The 17,833-nt window shown below is 49.3% G+C and overlaps 2 protein-coding genes across 2 annotated transcripts in view; one reads left to right on the top strand and one right to left on the bottom strand.

The window, feature by feature from the left end:
• Positions 1-17,833, bottom strand: part of LOC104577994 (netrin-4) — a 166,708-nt gene that overhangs the window by 127,697 nt on the left and 21,178 nt on the right. The gene's annotated exons all lie outside the window — the stretch shown is intronic.
• On the top strand, positions 6,071-17,814 carry KLF15 (KLF transcription factor 15). Its single transcript, XM_088528187.1, has 3 exons — positions 6,071-6,096; positions 10,218-11,325; positions 16,993-17,814. The coding sequence occupies exons 2-3, from the start codon at positions 10,283-10,285 to the stop codon at positions 17,159-17,161; spliced, it is 1,212 nt and encodes a 403-aa protein (XP_088384313.1). The 5' UTR covers positions 6,071-6,096; positions 10,218-10,282; the 3' UTR covers positions 17,162-17,814.

Raw genomic sequence — 17,833 nt, 5'->3', positions numbered from 1 at the left:
CCTGAGGCTACACTGGGTCACAGTCGTTGAATGGAGAGCTGAAGGCTCTGAACCAGACTGCCAGACCTGGGCCCTCCCAGTGTGGAGGACTTTGTGCTTTGTCACTGTCTCTACTTTGCAGGTTCCAAAGAGATAGGGGATTGTGCAGCCAAACTCCCTGCTCTTGCCGTGTTTGGAGAAGAGGAGGCTCAGGGGAGACCTTATCGTGCTCTACAACTACCTGCAAGGAGGATGTAGTGAGGTGGGGGGTCAATCTCTTCTCCAAAATAACTACTGACAGGACAAGAGGAAATGGCCTCCAATTGCACCAGGGGAGGTTCAGGTTAGACATTTAGAAGAATTTCTCCACAGAAAGAGTGGTGAAGCATTGGAACAGGCTGCCCAAGTGGAGTCATCCTCCCTGGCAGGGTTGAAGAAATGTGTAGATGAGGCACTTAGGCACACGGTTGAGCGGGTATGGTGTTGAAGGATTTATGGTTGGAGTCAACGATCTTAAAGGTCTTTTCCAACCATTATGATTCTATGATATCCCTGGCCAGGTGATGTGATCCCACTCATCTGTTCCTTCATCTCCTCCTGGGAACACCATGAGTGCCATGTGTCTGCCTCTGACCTGGTGACGCTCCATGACCTGAGCAAAGGTTACCAGTGTTTTTGCTTGAGCTCTGTGTTTACTATTTAAGGTGAGGGAGAGGCCCTGGATTCCATCTGTTGGATCATCCTGTTTCTCAATTCAATGCAAGCAGCCAGACAGGCAGGCAGCTCTTCCTTGAAAACATTCAGATTCCCTTGAGAGGTGTGCCAGTTCCTGCAAACTCGGTGTCGGCAGCACGCACTGGATCCTGCGTACTCATGGTTGCTCATTCCTGTAAATATTGTCCTCACAACCATGCTCTTCAGCCCCTGCCTCTCTTCTCACCACCTTGGGCCATTCCAGCCGCGCTTGGCAGCAGGATCCTGCACCAACGCACCCCGCTCTGGCGTATTCCTTCCAGGAGAGGGCAGGGGAACACAGTTTATTGCAGATCCACTCCTGAACAGCAGCCAAGCGTTGTCCCGTCCCGTATTCTCCTGTCCGCCCTGCAGTCCGCTTTGCTCAGTGAGCAGAGGTAGGTGCAGAATCTCCTCGGAGTGAGTCAGTGGGTTCTGTTGCTCCTGCAGATCTGCCGCTCCCTGAGTCGGAGCGCTTGGACCAGGCAGATTTCCTGGCTCCTGGACCTCTAGGAACAAGCCTCGTCTGTCACGTTGGAGGCTTCGCATTGAGACCCTGCGGCTGTTCTGCTTCATCCCACCATCGGCTGCGGAGGCTCCGCAGGGGCAGCTCAGCACAGCTCTACCCCTCACCGCCTCCCCGGGCCCTTTGGGGTATTGACAGCCCATTCTTGGGGTCTTCTGCTCATTTTGCACAGGTAAAGATGTGAGGATTGTGCAAAGCTGGGCTTGCAACTAGACTTGATTAAAGACAATCTGGAAAAAACCAGCAGCGAGATAGGCAGGTGATGTTTTCACACTCACTATCTAAATGAACAGAAAATCTGAGGGAGATTCAGAAACACCCTAGCTCGGCGCTGGCTTTAATCTTTCAAAGGACATTAACATAAGCATTCCTAAAAGGAGCTTATTCCACCTTATCTCCCCCTAGGCCTATAACTTTGACTTGAAAAGACAACACAATTTCCAAACTAGTTAAGGGGGGAAAAAAAATCAATACAGTGTTGGCTTTGCAGCACAGATGCCCTTGCGAGGCCAAAGAAATTAAGTCCTGAGACTGCTGTTTCTGTTTCCACCTTGTCCCGCAGAACCACAGTCAGGGATAAACATATTCTTTGTGTCAATATTTCTGTAGTACTGGGAGAACTTGCAGTCCTTATCTGCGAATGTCAAGGACTGCTAAGTTAAAGTGATCATAACATTGCAGGAGTGTTTGACAGGCTTGTTCACTGCCTCTGTGCCCGTGTAACTGTTCTGGTGCTGAAAATCGCAGCCCTTGGCTGGACACAGCCTTTGATTCTGTGGCACTTGGAAGGAAGCTGCTTGCAGAAGGCTAATTCAAAAGATCCTAGAATAGAACTCAAATTCTTTATTTTTCTTTGCTTTATTATGTTTTGCTTCTGTCATGGAAAAGAGCGGCCTTGATTCTTAAATTCCATGAAAATGTGCAAGTAATCACTCTAGCCTGACTAACCCTTGTTTTGCCAAGTGGCCACCTGGCTCAGTCGTTTATTACTGGTTTGCTGCTCCAGTAAGTGGGGAATAGCAGGGGCTGGTGCAGGTGACTCTAAAGACAGCAAAGCACTTACCTTGTGCAACACAATCCCTTTTTTTTTCCACCCGTGAAGCTCTATTCTAGTCTCCTCAAAAATGCAAAGTGCCTTTTAACACAAAACTGCATAAAGAGTTAACAGGAGATGGGAAGATCTGAGGCAAGTAGAAGATCAGGCTCTGTACAGCCACAAGTGGCAAGGTAAAGCATGGGCAGAGCCAAGGAGTTCTTAGGTATTAATAGTGTTTATTCCATTTCCCACCTTTAATGGAGCTGTGCTACGTGGCACAATAACTTGGGACCTACTTGAATCCACAGTTTCTTGTTGACTTGATAATGCAGCACCATTCTAATCTCCAGGAAAACTTTAAAATGTGCAAGTGTTGAGATATATTTGCCATTCCTGGCTGGACCTTTAGCAGGCAGCCCTCTGACAAAAGGCAGGGAAAAGTATCTTTACTTTGGCCCCTGTGTTTGACTGGGCAATAGGAAAGCTAAAAAGGTTGTCTGAGTTGGGAAACCAGTTTGACTGAATTTCTCTCCTGCAAGGGGGAGAAAGAGCGAATGGAAAATTCCCAAGCAGGAGCCAGGGATGGAGGTGACAACAGAGTTTAGTCTGTGAGTTAAACGGCAAAATGACTGTGCAAAATATTATCCCGAAATGCCCAACTGTCCTCCTGGGGCTCAGGAAGAGTAGGCCAAAAAATGAGCAGAATCCATTATTTTTGTCTAGATGAGTTCATTCACTGTTAGTGAAAAGCTCGTAGTGTTTTCAGAAGCCCTGAACAAAACTTAGGTGTGCATCCATGTGTTTTTTTTTTTTTGCCATGGGGCTCCAAAGAGTTAATCAGTAAATCGGTTCAGAGCTTTAGGATGGATTCAAGTGTCCTGGATGGCTGGAGAAGGTGGCTTGGGCTGACAATTGCAATTCTCAGTTTTGGGCTTAAACTCACAAGTGTATCTTGTGGTTCTAGTGGTTCTAGGCACTCGTAACAGATTCATTGGCACAACAGCAGCATCCTGGAAAAGAAAATTCCCTGAACAAAATCCCTGTTCAGAAAAGATGCTGCGGAAGATAAAACCGTTGGTCTTTTCCAGCCAGAATGACCCCACACTGGGTTCAAAGTAACTGTGACTTTTTTTTTTCTCATAATTCTCTGTTGTACCTGGTGTAGAAGTGAAACTCTTCACATAGAAGTAAAATACCAGAACTTGTGCCTTCCTGTGTGCTGTTTGTTTATTTATAGCATGTCCTTTGTTTCTGTCTAGGAATTTTGGAGGGCAGAAAAGACTTTGCACATTTGTCCAGCATGTCCTAATGTCCAATAGTGTGGCCAGGGCAGTAATTTCTCCAAGATGCCTGGGAATGCAGGAATCCCGAATGTGTGGGCACTGCATATGTGCAGAAGGGCTTTCCTGGAACTTTTCAGCGTGGCAGCTTGCATATCACATGTGTTTCAAGGGGGATTGAGATGCAACTTGCTTTGGGTATGAGCAAGTCCTGGTCATGAGTTCATCCCAGATGCTCTGGACTCACTTTGCAGTCACTTCCTGCCTGCACACAATTTATTTTTCCTAGGAAATCCCAGGCAGAAATACGGAAGCCCTAGTGACACTTGGCTGTGACCTTGCAGTGATCCCTAGGGCTCTGTGTTCACGGGTCTGATGCTCTGCTGGGTTCTGCAGCCTAGATGAAGTTGCTCATCTCTGGGCAGGCCAAAATGCCTATGAACCTCTGCAGCAATTTCAAGGAAGCTAGAAACGGCTATATCCAGAATATAAAGAATTTGTCTTTGGAAAATACAATTAGAAAAACAAAAATTTAGAAATCTTTATGTATGCATGTATATCTCATAAGCGATGTTAAAATTAAGAGTAACTTTTGATTGTTTTCCAGGTATTAAAATTAACCTAGAACATGATTATTTGTACAGCTGGTCTTTCAAATTCCATTTAAGCCCAATTTTGAATGCTTGGGATTTTAGCTATATGTGTCTCATGCCCTGTGCATTGCATAAAACGAAACTTCACCTACTCAGGGAACAAAAGGTTTTAATTTATAGAAAACAGTAAAGCAAGGTTTGCTAAAAAAAAAAAAAAATGGGGATAAAATATTTAAAGCCAGCTCATGTGCTGCTGGAGATGTGCTCATCCCCAGGAGCTGGCACATCTCCAGGAGTGTCACCTGGAGTGGGGCACCTCCAGGAGTGTGGACCTCCACGGCTTGCACCCTAAGGCATGGACTTGCAAACCTTTGGGGCTTGCACATCTCTAGGGACATGTCCAGGCTCTTGCCTAGCTCCACTGGCGTGCACACCTCCATGCTCTAGCACATCTCCTGGAATTTGCACTCCTCCAGCGGTGTGCATGTGCTTAGGACCTTGCATACCACCCGGGGCTTGCACATTTTTAGGGACATGCTTATGTCCAGGGATTTGTGTATCTCCACTGGTTTGCACGTCCTAAGGGACTTGTGCACAACTCCAGGAGGTTGTGGTGAGGCAGCAGTCGATCTCTACTCCAAAATAACTACTGACAGGGCAAGAGGAAATGGCCTCCAGTTGCACCAGGGGAGGTTCAGGTTAGATATTAGGAAGAATTTCTACATGAAAAGAGTGATGAAGCATTGGAAGAGGCTGCCTAGGGAAGTGGTGGAGTCACTGTTCCTTGGACTGTTCAAGAAAGGTGTAGATGAGGCACTTGGGGACATCGTTTAACAGGCATGGTGGTGGTGGGTTCACAGTGGGGTTTGTTGATCTTGAAGGTCTTTTCCAACCATAATGATTCTATGATTCTAGGAGCCTGCACAACTCCAGGAACGTGGACATTTCCAGCACACCTCCTGGAGCCTGCACACCTCGGAGGGTGCTTGGACATCTCTGGGGACTTGCACACCTCCAGGGCTTGGATACTCCCCTGGACTTGGACACTTCCAGGAGCTTGGACACCTCCAGGGCTTAGGCAACTCCAGGGGCCTGGATATCTCGAGAGGCTTGGATACTCCCAGGGATATGCACACCTCTGGGAGCTTGCACACCTTCAGGGCTTGGACAACTCCAGGGCTTGCACACCTCCAGGGGCCTGGGTATCTCCAGGGGCTTGGATACCCCCAGGAGCTTGCACACCTCCAGAAACTTGCACAGCTCCAGGAGCTTGGACACCTCCAGGGCTTAGGCAACTCCAGAGGCTTGGATATCTCCAGGGGCTTGCACACCTTCAGGGCTTGGACAACTCCAGGGCTTGCACATTTCCAGGGGCCTGGGTATCTCCAGGGGCTTGGATACCCCCAGGAGCTTGCACAGGAGCTTGCTTACCCTCCAGAAACTTGCACAGCTCCAGGAGCTTGCACACCTCCAGGGGCCTGGGTATCTCCAGGGGCTTGGATACCCCCAGGAGCTTGCACACCTCCAGAAACTTGCCAAGCTCCAGGTGCTTGGACACCCACAAGAGCTCGGATCCTCCCCAAGAGCTCGGACCCCCGCAGTGTCTCGGGCCCCCTCGCAGTGTCTCGGACGCCCCCGGCCCCGTGCGCGGGGGCAGCCCCGAACCCGGGTCCCCGCCGGGTCCCGGGCGGGCGGAGCGCGGCTCCATTGAGGCCGGCGGCGGCCCGGCCCCCGGCGCCGCGGGGCCAATGGGGGCGGCGGCAGCGGCCGAGCCTCTCCCGGGCCTCCCCCGGCGCCGCCGGGCGCCCGTCATGTGAGGGGGATATAGTACTACGGCAGCGGCCGCCGTCCCGCGCTCCTCGGCGGCGCCCGCGTTTGGTTTTTACCGCTTTCCTGCGGGTTTCGGCTGCTTTTGGCCGCGTCCTCCCCGCCCCGCACGGAGGAGCTCAGGTGAGGCCGCAGCGCGGGGGGGTCCTGCGGTTTGCGAGGCGGGGGGGGACCGGGGGTGTCTGTGCGGCCCCGTCCTCGTAGCAAGGGCGGGGGGGTCCCCGCAGCCTGGGGAGGCCCGCGGGGAGGGGACATGGGGATGGCCGCGCCGGGGTTACTCGCGGTCATCCCGGCGCGGAGGGGCTGAAGCCGCCCGGGTCGGGATGTTGGGATGGAGGAGCAGAAGGAAAAGGGGGAAACGGGGGGCAAAAACACAGAGCCGGCAGCTCCGCAGCCGCGGGGACATCGTGCCCGGGGGGTGTCGCTGCCCCCGGCCGCTTTGGGGGTTCTTTCACCCACGGGAAAAAGGCCTGGAAATGCCGGGAAGCGCCGGGGCAGCTGCCGCTTAATGGGGCTGGGTAGGGGGGCCCTGCTATCGGCCTGCGGCTGCTGTAAATAAAGTGTCTCCTCTTTAAGGAGCCAAAGAGCGTGTGTGGGGGAGAGCTTGCACAAAACAGGGCTTTGGAAAGGTCTCCGCAGCTTTGCAGAGCGGGGGGCACTGGCAAAAGGCTGCTGGGGGGCGCCCCCCTCCACGCGTGGGGCACGGTCCCTGCGCCCCCAAAACGCTGGCAGGTCTGTGGGGGCAAAGGGGTTTCCGCTTTTTCTTTTTTCTTTTCAAGTTTTGTTGTTGTTTTTAATGCATTTCCACGTAAATTTCTTAGAAAGGCTGTTTTTGTCCCACGGAGCGGTTGACGGGCTGCTCTACGGCACTGCCCGTGAAATGGATGGGACACAGCCGCTAGTCCGAACGGATTAAAAAAATCTTCAAGGAAACAGGGAGGGGAAAAAAAATACTAAAGAGATTAGTCCTAAGGTGGAAGGAGCTGTAGCAAATATGTGTGGGAACCGCGGAGCAGCGCATCCACGCACCAAATGCGAACATATGTCGCTGGGGTAAGCGCTTGAGCTGGACTTGGGGTTTCAAAGCAACCACCTGAAATGACAGGCTGGGAAACACCCCCGTGTTGTCCAGCAAGCTCTGGATTTGTTACGCTGAGGCAGAATATGCCTTTCCTCGCTTTCCCTTGCTCCTTTTAAACTCGTGATTAGACGGGCAGTTTTTAAGCAGAACAACATGTTTCTGGCAGAAGGGATTTCGGAGCAACCCAGGGAGCTCTTTAAAGTTGGAGGCCGCCGTGTTGTTAAAGCGCTGCTGAATTTCGCTCTGTTAGTGCCCGTTTTTCAGTGCCCCAGGAACTGCCCTCCGTGTCTAGGCTGTCACTTTCATAACGTGTTTTCAGGGCTCCGAGGGGTGGAATGCTTTCTGTAAATGGCATCGTTGGTTTTAATAGCTTGCGTATCCCTGGCCCATTTTTGTTTTTGAAGCTTCTGGGTTTTGGCTGTGTCTTCAGGCAAAGTACGGATGAAAGCCTTTTAGTTGTTAGTCTGGCCTTTAGGATAAAATATAGCTTGGGCTCGATCCTGCATTCCTTGCATTCCCCATGATCTTCCTGGCTGCTGTGCAAGTTTTGAGAGTGCACAGAAAGCAGATCTGGCTGTAATGTGCCTGGATCTATTTGCCTCTGACAGTCCCCTGCCTTCCTAAAATGACTCCAGTTACAGCAAGTGACATTGATTCTTGTCAAAAGAGACGGGGAAATAAGAGCGCTGGTTGTTTTCCGCTGAGAGATGTTGTGTAGCACTTGATAGTTTTTCTTTCTTTCTTTCTTTTTCTTTCTTTTTTTTTTCTTCTCTTTTTTTTTTCCCCTTTAGCCTTTACTCAAATTAAGGTTTAGTCCCTTTCCCACTAAAATCCATGGATATTTTGATATATAGCTTCCTGAATAAATGACTTTTCCTGGATATTTCAAAAACTTAAGATTAAAAAAAAAACACTGTTTTTGGTTCACCCTTCTCCACGCACACTCATTTTTACCATCAACACAAACAAGCAGACAGGACTTTATAGGGAAAAAAAAGTGTTGCATTCCAGATGTCGCAGTCGCAGCACCTGGATGCAAGTTCAGGTGGGAATAGCGCAGATTCGGGATCACTGGAGATGCAGGAGGGCTCCTGTGTGCCCTGCGGTCACCAGACTTTGGGGCAAGCAAGAAAAAGATGCTGGGGTGAATCCTTATTGGAGGCCAATGAAAAATTCTCCCAAGCATGTTCTGATTAACGCTTCGAAACCGGGAATAGTTCAGCTCTATGACCTCTGCTGGAGTAACTTTCCATCTACACCGAGATTTAAAAAAAAAAAAAAAAAAATAGGTAGCACGTGTCTCGCAAGTACTTTGGCTCTTCACTTTTACTATAAGAAATGATTATAGGCTAAGGGCACAGAACGGAGCCACTAACCTTTGCTTGAACTTCCTCGTATTCAGCACATGTGAGTATTTCATTATCGGTTCAGCTGACTGACAGGGCGGGCAAAGCAGGAAAATGTGACATTTTACTTTTAAGTCTCCTTCCAACCTGCCCCTACTTCCTCTGTGCCCGTAAAGCAGGAAGCTCTAAGAAATATTTTTTTGCCTCTATTTCCTATGAAATATTAATAGATGCTGCCAAGGGGATGGAGCCGTTTAAGGGTGCCGTGTAAAACATCTCGCTCCATGTGAGCTGCAGCGCCGAGCACGGAGGTGGCTTTTTTTTTCCCTTTTTTTTCTCCAGAGAAGGCAGAAATAGGGGCAAACTTTGGAGACCGGGCAGCAAGGATGCTTTGGAACAGTCCTAATAACCATCCCCTTCCCTCCGCAAAACTGGGCGCTATTGACTATTCATGGCAAAACGTCCGAGCGCGGCGGCGGAGCCTGTGGAAAATGACAGCGTGTAACAGGCTTGACTGGCATTTCCTTCGCGCCGGTCACATGCCGCCCAATTCACACTCGCGCACACTCACACACACACGCAGCCTCACAGGCCGATCAAATGACTTCTATCTCTGCAGCCCGCATACCTTCCACAGAAAGGGTTGTTTTATTATGCACATATACAGCTCTGTTCTCAATCAGTCACCTTGAGCGAATGACTGAGCGCCAGTGTTCGCTCCGGCCGGAGGTCTCTGCGTTCGCTCTCTAAGGGACGTGTTCTCCAGCCCGTGAGCATTTCTTTTTTTCTTTTTTTTTTTTTTTTTGCCTCTGGGGGAGGAAGGAAAGGAAAGAAAACAAATGGGCAGCCACCCCTCCTGCCTTCCCTGCTGCAGAAACCTTTCTAGGAAATTTGCTGAGCTGAGGAAGCGCGGGACTTGCACGTCTTTCAGGGCAAACCGCGCTGTAGCGGGTGCATTTTGCACTTCTGCGGCTGCAGATTTTGCCGTTCTGCTGTGGCTGCCCTGGGACTATTGCTCACAGGGGCACGCGTTTGTGGGATCAGGGCCGCTCCGACGCGGGGCGTCCCGGTTCGGATCGTCCCCGCGCCCGACGAGACGGGCGCACGCAGCGAGGAGGTGAACCCAGCACCCCGCTGCCTCGTCGGGACGTGGTAATTAGCTCAGCACCGTGCCAGCCTGATTAAGGGCAGTGCAGGTGCCGATGACGTTGGCACACTGATTCATTACATCTGGAGGGGAAAATCCGCCTAGTAAATGCTGAAGCACAGCAAATATTTTTGGCTCCTGACAGATTGATCCGTGCATTATGCTGATTAGCCTATATTTGTGGAACTGAGGAAGTTAAAAATAAAGTCAGTGGAAAGCTACAAGATAAGGAAGGGATTTGCATTTTATGGCCACAAGCAATAAACTTCATTTTTATTTGTTTTTTTAGGTGGTAAAAATTTCAACACTTTTTTTTTTTTCCCTTCCCCATTCCCTTCTTTGGCTCTAGGTTTCACTGTTAGGTGAAAGCCCATAATTTATTTTCCCTTGCCAGTAATGCTCTGGAAGGGAGCTGTAAATCTAGAGCACACACAGTTGTGAAATGATTTCTGAAAGAATTCTTTTGCAAATACGTGGTGCAATCCTGGAAAATGCTTAGGCACTCGCAGTCCTTAGGGGGTGGTACAGGCATATCAAAGCATGCAGCAGCATGTGTACTCCGAGAGCCTGGATGCTTAGGACGTTCCTGTGAGCTTTGTAAAGTTCAGCTTGCGAAGATAAATGATTAAACCTGACTTCTGACTGTTGCTGTTTTGTTTCCTCTCTTCAGGCTCTTGCTTGTATTTTCGCCGTGTGGTATATGCTGTTGAGATACTCCTAGGAGATCGTACAGGAATGGTGGATCACTTGCTACCTACTGATGAATCTTTTTCAACCACAAGATCTTCTCTTGGATACTTTGGGGACATGACAGCAGGGGTGAGGTCCTACCAAATGCTGCCCTCACCCCTCTCAGAAGATGACAGTGACTCTTCCAGCTTCTGTTCTTGTTCCAGCCCTGATTCCCAGGTTCTCAGCTCCAGCTATGGGAGCACATCTAGTGCCGAAAGCCAGGACAGCATCTTAGACTACTTATTGTCCCAGGCATCTTTGGGGAACACTGCTGCATCTTGGTGGGACAAAAGGAGACTTCAGCCAATAGTGAAAGAGGAATATTTTAGGTTGCCTGAATTTGCAGTGGATATGGAAGACTCTGGACCATTTCAGCCAACACTTGAGGAAATTGAGGAATTTCTGGAGGAAAACATGGAGCTGGAGCTCAGAGAAAGACCTAAAAGTGAGCCCAAGGACTTGAGAGCTTGCAGCCAAGGTTCTGTTGCTTCTATACAACAAAAAGACCATATGGTACCCAACGCTAGTTTAAAAGAGAGTAAAAATGAACAATTGAGCGGCTCAACGGAAGGTAGCCAGGCTTCAAATGGAGGAATGTCTCTGGAGAATGGTATTCCAGTTATGCTCCAAATCCAGCCTGTACAGATCAAGCAGGAGTCCAACACGAGCCCCAGTTCTCAAGGACCAGCGCAAGAGAATATTAAAATTGCACAGCTCCTGGTCAACATCCAAGGACAGACGTTTGCCCTTGTGCCCCAAATAGTTCAGTCATCCAATTTGAACTTGTCCTCTAAATTTGTCCGCATTGCTCCCGTCCCCATCGCCGCCAAGCCAATTGGGCCAGGAGGCATGATCCAGGGTCAGACGGGACTCATCATGGGTCAGAAATTTCAAAAGAACCCTGCAGCAGAACTCATTAAAATGCACAAATGTTCTTTCCCTGGCTGTACCAAGATGTACACGAAAAGCAGCCACTTGAAAGCCCACCTGAGGAGGCATACAGGAGAAAAGCCTTTTGCATGTACATGGCCAGGTTGCGGATGGAGGTTAGTATTGGGGCGCAACAGTGCTCAACCCTCGTCACTCCCTGCTCACTCGAGCCAACAGGTTTGGGTGAAAAAGGATTTCTGGGGCCTCAAATTTGCTCAATTAGTTTGAGAGCTAAGACCTTTTTCTTCCTGTTAGATGATACAGGGGCTTTGATCAACTGAATAACAGAGCATCACCTGTTGGCAGCAATTGTACGAGTGTCTTAAAAAAAAATCCTTTAGTATCTCAAGATGGTCAGATTAAGCTTGTCACTGCAGGCAGTGCCTTGCAGTCACACGGTCTCGTTGCAACACACCAGCTGCAGCAGATGCTGGGCTGGTACCAGCTGAGGCCTGTAGATGAATGTGTTGGTTGAGGGCCAAATCTCAGCACATCGTGGTTGTGCACAGGTCTAGCTGCACGGGGCTGCGTATGATCAGCAATGCATGGGACTAAGACATCCAGGATTTCAGGTAGTTTCATAGAGAACATACTCCATCCCACTGCTTCTGGAAATGTTGTTGGTGACGTTCCAGGGTGCTGCAGGCTCTGTCCTCTGCGGTGGTTCAGAAAGGTACATGGGTCCCTCTCAAAAGTGCTGTCAGATATAACGACGTAACCATAAGGATGAGGTGCAATTAATCCTCAGAAACATTGCTCGAATGGAAGTTTGCAGGTTTGAGCAGAAAGCAGAATGCATCATAAAAAGTCTTTCTTCTTTTTTTTTTAATACAAATTTAAAAAGTAAAAGTTTTTAAAACAGAAAGTTGATTTTTTTTTTTTTTTTGGTGGGAAACTTTGGAATCCTGCCTCTCTCATTGCAATTAGCCGTTCTAATAGCCTGCCTGCTGGCAAGTGTTAACAAAGAGCACCACAAATTATGAGGAAAGCAAAACAATCTGTACTCCCTTGTATTAAACTAGACTTCTTTCAAAGAATACCCTGCAAGGCTTCTGCGAGCAATGTCTAATGAGGAAATGGGTGGTGATCATGGGGAACGGACGAGGTAAAAAGTAACAGGAGAGGGTTGAGTGAAAATGCAAGTATGTGAGACATGCGGCAATTAGAGATGCCTGAATTGGTTTGAGGGAAAAGGTCAGAATGGGGCTGACGCCTCCACTCCCAAAGCAGAGTTTGGGCCTCATCGAAGGGACAGAGTGGATCAATGCTGATTTTCTCCATTTGTTTATTTATTGCCCATTTTGGTTTATGGTGGCTTCTACAAGCCGGTTATGATGGTCTTTCCATTATTTTGCTACGGGAGGTGTTTTTATGAACCTTGCTCAGGATGACTGACAATTAAAGCCAGGTTATTTAGCTGACTGGGCCCATAAGGCACAGGCTGTTTTGTCCCTGCCCTATAGCTGAAGCATGCAGTCCTTTTCCCTTGGCTCTTGGCATAGGCACAGGCAGCAAACACAACTTTGCCTTCTGCCTGCCACTGTGCCTGGGCCATGTCGGCTTTCCCTGAGCTGGGATGCAAGCAAAGCCCTTGTATTTGTGAAAAATGTGCATGGCACATGAGGGTTGTCTGCTGCACCCCGAGGCTTATGCTAAAGGTCCCAGTAACTTCTGTAGTTTGAGATGAGGAGTCTGAAGTGTTGCCGCTGGTTGATGGTGTACAGCTCTGCCTTCTTTCTGAGACAGTGTTTTCCAGGCTGCAAAACCAAGGGGAAGGTTTAGGAAAGGAGATGAAGATGTAAGGGATGGAGCTTGTAGGCCGGGGTTGCCTGCCTTCTCCTGGCACTAGGAGGAAGAGCATGGAGGAAGCGGGACGGGTGCGCGGCAGGGTTAGACACATGCAGAGCCAGAAGTTCGGGGCGCCCTGGGCTTTTGCTCCTGGCCAGCCGCTGCTCTGAAGATGAGAAACTCAAACAGGATGAGAGAGTAACCAACTTGGCCACTAAGAACATAACCCTTGCCTGCAAGCAGCTGCAAGAAGTGTTATTTTGGCTTGTTTTTCTTCTCTTGCTGTATTTGTATAGCCCAAACTGGTACCTCTATCCCCAACGCCTCCAGACACTGTGGAGGGAGAAGGAATCATTGCAGGAGCTTGGCTCACTGGTGCACCCACCGAGGTCCTCACGTGTTCCCAGGGCTTTGCACAGCCACAGCAAGGGGCCAGGCCCCCTCCAGCTGAGCACGGAGCTCCTCAGTGCTCTGTCGTCAGTAAAGCATGTTTACCTTCTCCGGGTGCTTGGAGGGAGCTGCCACCTCACATGACTAAGTCAAATACGTCTGGAATTTCTATTTGCTCCCAGTTTTATACTATCTCAAATGAATTTAAGTGCAAGAGCACTGCTGGGCTCTGCTCCCACCTCCCCTCCCCCCCTGCATTCTTGCGCTTGTTTGTGTATCTATTTTTCACCAAAAACACTTAAGACTTGAGCTCTTGGAATATGGTAATTTAAGAAACAAAATGTTGCCTAGGAGAAAGCAGCGGAGTTGTGGGGATTAACGCGTTGCAGGCTCTCTGGTTGGGGAGTAATAGCTACGTCACGGTCCGTCCTTTAAGCGTACAAGTGTGCGCTAGGGAGGCCTTTGGGAGCAGCAGGCCACGGGCAGCGGCGCAAGCGTCTCTCCTCGTCCCAATGTAGGAGCTGTGCTCGGTTGAGTGCCTGTGAGGAGCTCAGGAGCGGCCAGCGGCCTGTCACGGGCAGAGTCCCGCTGTCCCGGTCGGCGTGCTGATCCGTGGCCAGCGGGTTATGATGCTGGCACGTGACGGCCCCAGAGGCAGCCAGGACCAAAGCCAGGCTGGGCCCTGGGCCCCTCGCATGTGGCACCCGCGGGCTGTGTGCCAGGGAAGTTGATATCAGCACCGGGTTAGGCCATGGCGTTTAAATGGTCACTGTGAGGTGCTCTGTGGGCAACGATGGGTTTTGGCCTCACAGCGCTTGGGCAGAATGGCCCCTTCTCTGCTGGGCAAGAGTGAATGGGGCCGGCGCTATCTCCCCTTTAACCACCTGCAGAGGTTGTTCATCGCAGGCCGATAGGAGCTCTGCCTGCTTTGATAGGGAGGATTTAAGCCTTATCACGCTTGCAGCCAGCAGGGTGTGGGACCGGTGAAGCGCTGTGGTGATGGTGCGAGCTGAGGTGTGTGGTGAGGCACATGGTGCTGGGATCTTGGGGAGCCCTTTTGCTGGTGCTGCAGGGTCGGGCGGGTTTGCTATATCCTTGCCTTGTGGAAGGGCAGGACGGATGGAGGGCTACCACCTCACTTGTCATCAGCCCCGGCAGGGGAGGCAGCTGTGTTGGAGGAGGTTGAGGTGACCAACTTTCTCCTCCTTTGAGCCACACAGCTCTGTCCTCATATAGCTGAGAACCTGGTACATTGGGGTGTTTGTCTCCAAGGGACATACATATGAGGTCCCACCAGACAGAGAGGTGAAGTAGACTCTTCCTCTTGCTCTAGGGCTTCCCAATTCCTCCATCCTTCTGGAAATGGGAGTGCGTTTGGCTGGTTGGATGTTCATTGGGGGTACCTCATTTTCATTTGAATTTGGCAGTCAGCAGGATATTATGTTCTCGGGTTGGTTTCAGTGCCAGAACGTGCCGCAAATATCATTTAGCCACCCCCTGCAGAGCCAGGCCACCAGATCCTCCCCGGCTTCCTTGTCCTAACCTTTGCGTTGTTTTTTTGTAAACACAGTGACAGCTCGAGGTTTATTTCTGTGGGCTCCGTAAGTTGATCTTTCCGTGACTGCTGGGGAACAGTATTGCAACATTCCTGCCTCTTCTGCTAAGGACATGGTTATGAGGCAGAGTGTATTTTTATCGGATGAACTCATCCGAGCTCCCAGGGATGAGCAGAGCTGCTCATTCCTGATATGTGCTGCTCTCTCTCCCACCATCCCTGCGATTCCCATCAAAATGCATTTGCAGCGCTCTTGTGCCAGGTTAGCCCTGCGCTACTGCACTTTTTTTGCAGATGGGGACCTTAACAACCAAGGACATGGGACAAGGCAACCTGGCCACACCTGGTTTTAGTCTTTCTCTGAGAGACAAGTCTGTATGTAATATAGGAATGGCTTTTTGCAAAGGAGCTTTTTCCTCACTCCAGCTCTTCTTCCTGTGGAAGTGTCTGCCCCCCCTAGCAGCAGATCTACTCTTGTTCACTTCGGATGTGGAAATCCTGGTGAGCTGGTCAGCACAGGCAACAACCCAACCTCTTTATAGAGAGCTGCTCACAATGCTGCCCATTTGGCTCTCTTTACCACGTTGAAACCAAAGCAAGGACCAGGTAGAAAAGCAAGGAAAAATGGGCAAAGGAATCTTCTCCAGACATATTCCTGGGAAAGCTGGATCCATACGTACCTTCCCCAAAGTTTTGCCTCTTTGCACTGGCAGCAGATCTCTCTGTGTAGCAGGCGCGACTCTGAAGACCTATGGGAACCAAAAAAGCCATTCTCAGCTTTCCCAGTGACTCCATCCTGTTCCTCAACTGGTGGTGGAAGATCAATGCTAATTAAAACCTTTATATGGAAACTTTATTTTTCTGGCATAAAGGACTTATTCATGGGAGCCAAGTGGTCCTGTTTTTCCCCTTTCATAAAAACAGCATATTCACCCTGTTGATGATGTGATATTTTGCTCCAGAAGGGCACATTTTTCTATGTGTTCTTTCCTCCATTTATTCAGCTAGTGCCCATGACTTCATTTATTTATGGTAAATATACAGCTGATACCATTTCTTGCAAGCTCTCTTTCTGTGCTGCTCGTTGTTACTGTTCTGGCAAGAAAACACTTAACTCTCCTTAGTCAAGCAGCACATTTTTTGCACCATTCGGACAGGGCCTTCTTAGCAGGGCATCGTTAACCCTGTGACTTCCAGTCAAGTCCAAGCTAGAAAAAGAGCCAGCTCTGCTGCTAAGACCAATGGATTAGTGAGTTTATTTGTGTTCAGTAAAGCTTGTGGGATTCGTGATGGCTATTTTGGGGATGTTTCTGTGAAGACTGAAGGTGGGAAGACTCCTGGGAGACAATTTGGTTAATTAAAGACTCAGTCTTGATTTTAATTTGCCCATGAAGTAACTGTTTTAATGGCCACAGGGGCCTGCCTGGATTTCAGCTGTTATAACATTTAGCGTCTCTGACACTGAGATGTTAATCACTCTATTTAGCCAGCAAGAGAACATGCAAAGGCCAGTTTTGAGTTGGATCTGATAAGGCAAATAGCTTCTGAGTAAATATATCTGACTCTTATCTGGGGTCCATCTCAAATTAGCTGCAATTACTGGATATGCTGTTGTACTTGTGTCAGTGTGAGCTTGGAGCAGACCTCACCTGCGGGATATTGTTATCTCTGTTTGACAAGATCTATGCTGGATTTGCAGGAAAGAGATTGCAGGACAGGCTTAGGATCCCCAGCATTGTTGCTGGGGATACAACTCTAGCTGTATCCATATTATTGGGGGCTGGAACAAGAGGCACAAATGTTGCCTCTATGCATCGCTCTTGGTGCGGAATTTACATGAGATGGGGTTGTTAGTTGTGCGTTTCCATCGCTGCTGATGTCTGCTGATTGGGACCAGATGATCTCTGCTGTGTGTCCTCTGCTCTTCCATTTGAGTTTGGGCCTTGCTACAAGCAAAGTCTCCCAGTGGCCTGAGGGGATGTTATGTGACTGTGAGAGAATTAGCTATGGAAAACACCAGTTATTTGAAAGTGCTTCTCTTTTCCTGCAGGTTCTCCAGGTCAGATGAGCTGTCCAGGCACAGACGCTCCCACTCGGGCGTGAAACCGTATCAGTGTCCTGTCTGTGAGAAGAAGTTTGCTCGAAGCGACCACTTGTCCAAACACGTCAAGGTGCATCGGTTCCCACGAAGCAACCGCTCCGTCCGCTCTGTGAACTGATTGGTCCCGCTTTCCCCTTCCCGCCCAGCCGTCCTAGAACATGATGACAGCACTTTTCTCACTATATTTCTAGTGATAATTTATTTGTCTTCACAGAACAGTCAATGCTGTTACTTGATACCACCACGTCTGTGTCCCATGTCCTTCTAACATGATTTGAGAATGAAGTTCTCTTGGGTCAGGGGAGGGGGGTGTTTCTTCCCATTTGTCTTTTTTTTTTTTAATATGTTAATTTCTTTTCCTTCTATCTTTTCCTCCTTTGCTGCTGCTTCTTTTGGAAATTACAGTGTTTTATTTTTAGCTGTTTTCTGCTGCACAGGAAAATGTAAGAGTTGCTTGCTGCTAGTTAATTATAGCCCTGGCATTCCTGAGGGCTTTGCTCATGTACAGGCCATTCATTGTGAGTTTTTATTAAGCTGCTCTATTTGTCCAGTTTGGAAACAGCAAATTCCTTTTGAAATGAAAACAACCCCTTTGTTTTTGGGTTGCCCGAGCCAAGGATTTGTAGGGGCCGGCAACAGGAGGAGGAACAGTGGGAGTCAGGGGGAGGCAAGGAATGGAGAGCACTGGAGTGCATCTCTCAGCCCTTGGGTTTCTCTGGCTCACACTCACCTCTTCCTTGGTGAGGGCTATACATATATATGTGTGTATGTGCATATGCATACATACATA

The sequence above is a fragment of the Tinamus guttatus genome, unplaced genomic scaffold (genome assembly GCF_059628265.1).
Source record: "Tinamus guttatus ecotype Peru unplaced genomic scaffold, ASM5962826v1 Tinamus_guttatus_pri_ptg000307l, whole genome shotgun sequence".
Classification (NCBI taxonomy): Eukaryota; Metazoa; Chordata; class Aves; order Tinamiformes; family Tinamidae; genus Tinamus; species Tinamus guttatus.
Note: the sequence above shows the minus strand (reverse complement) of the source record. Positions and strands in the feature narration are given on the sequence as shown.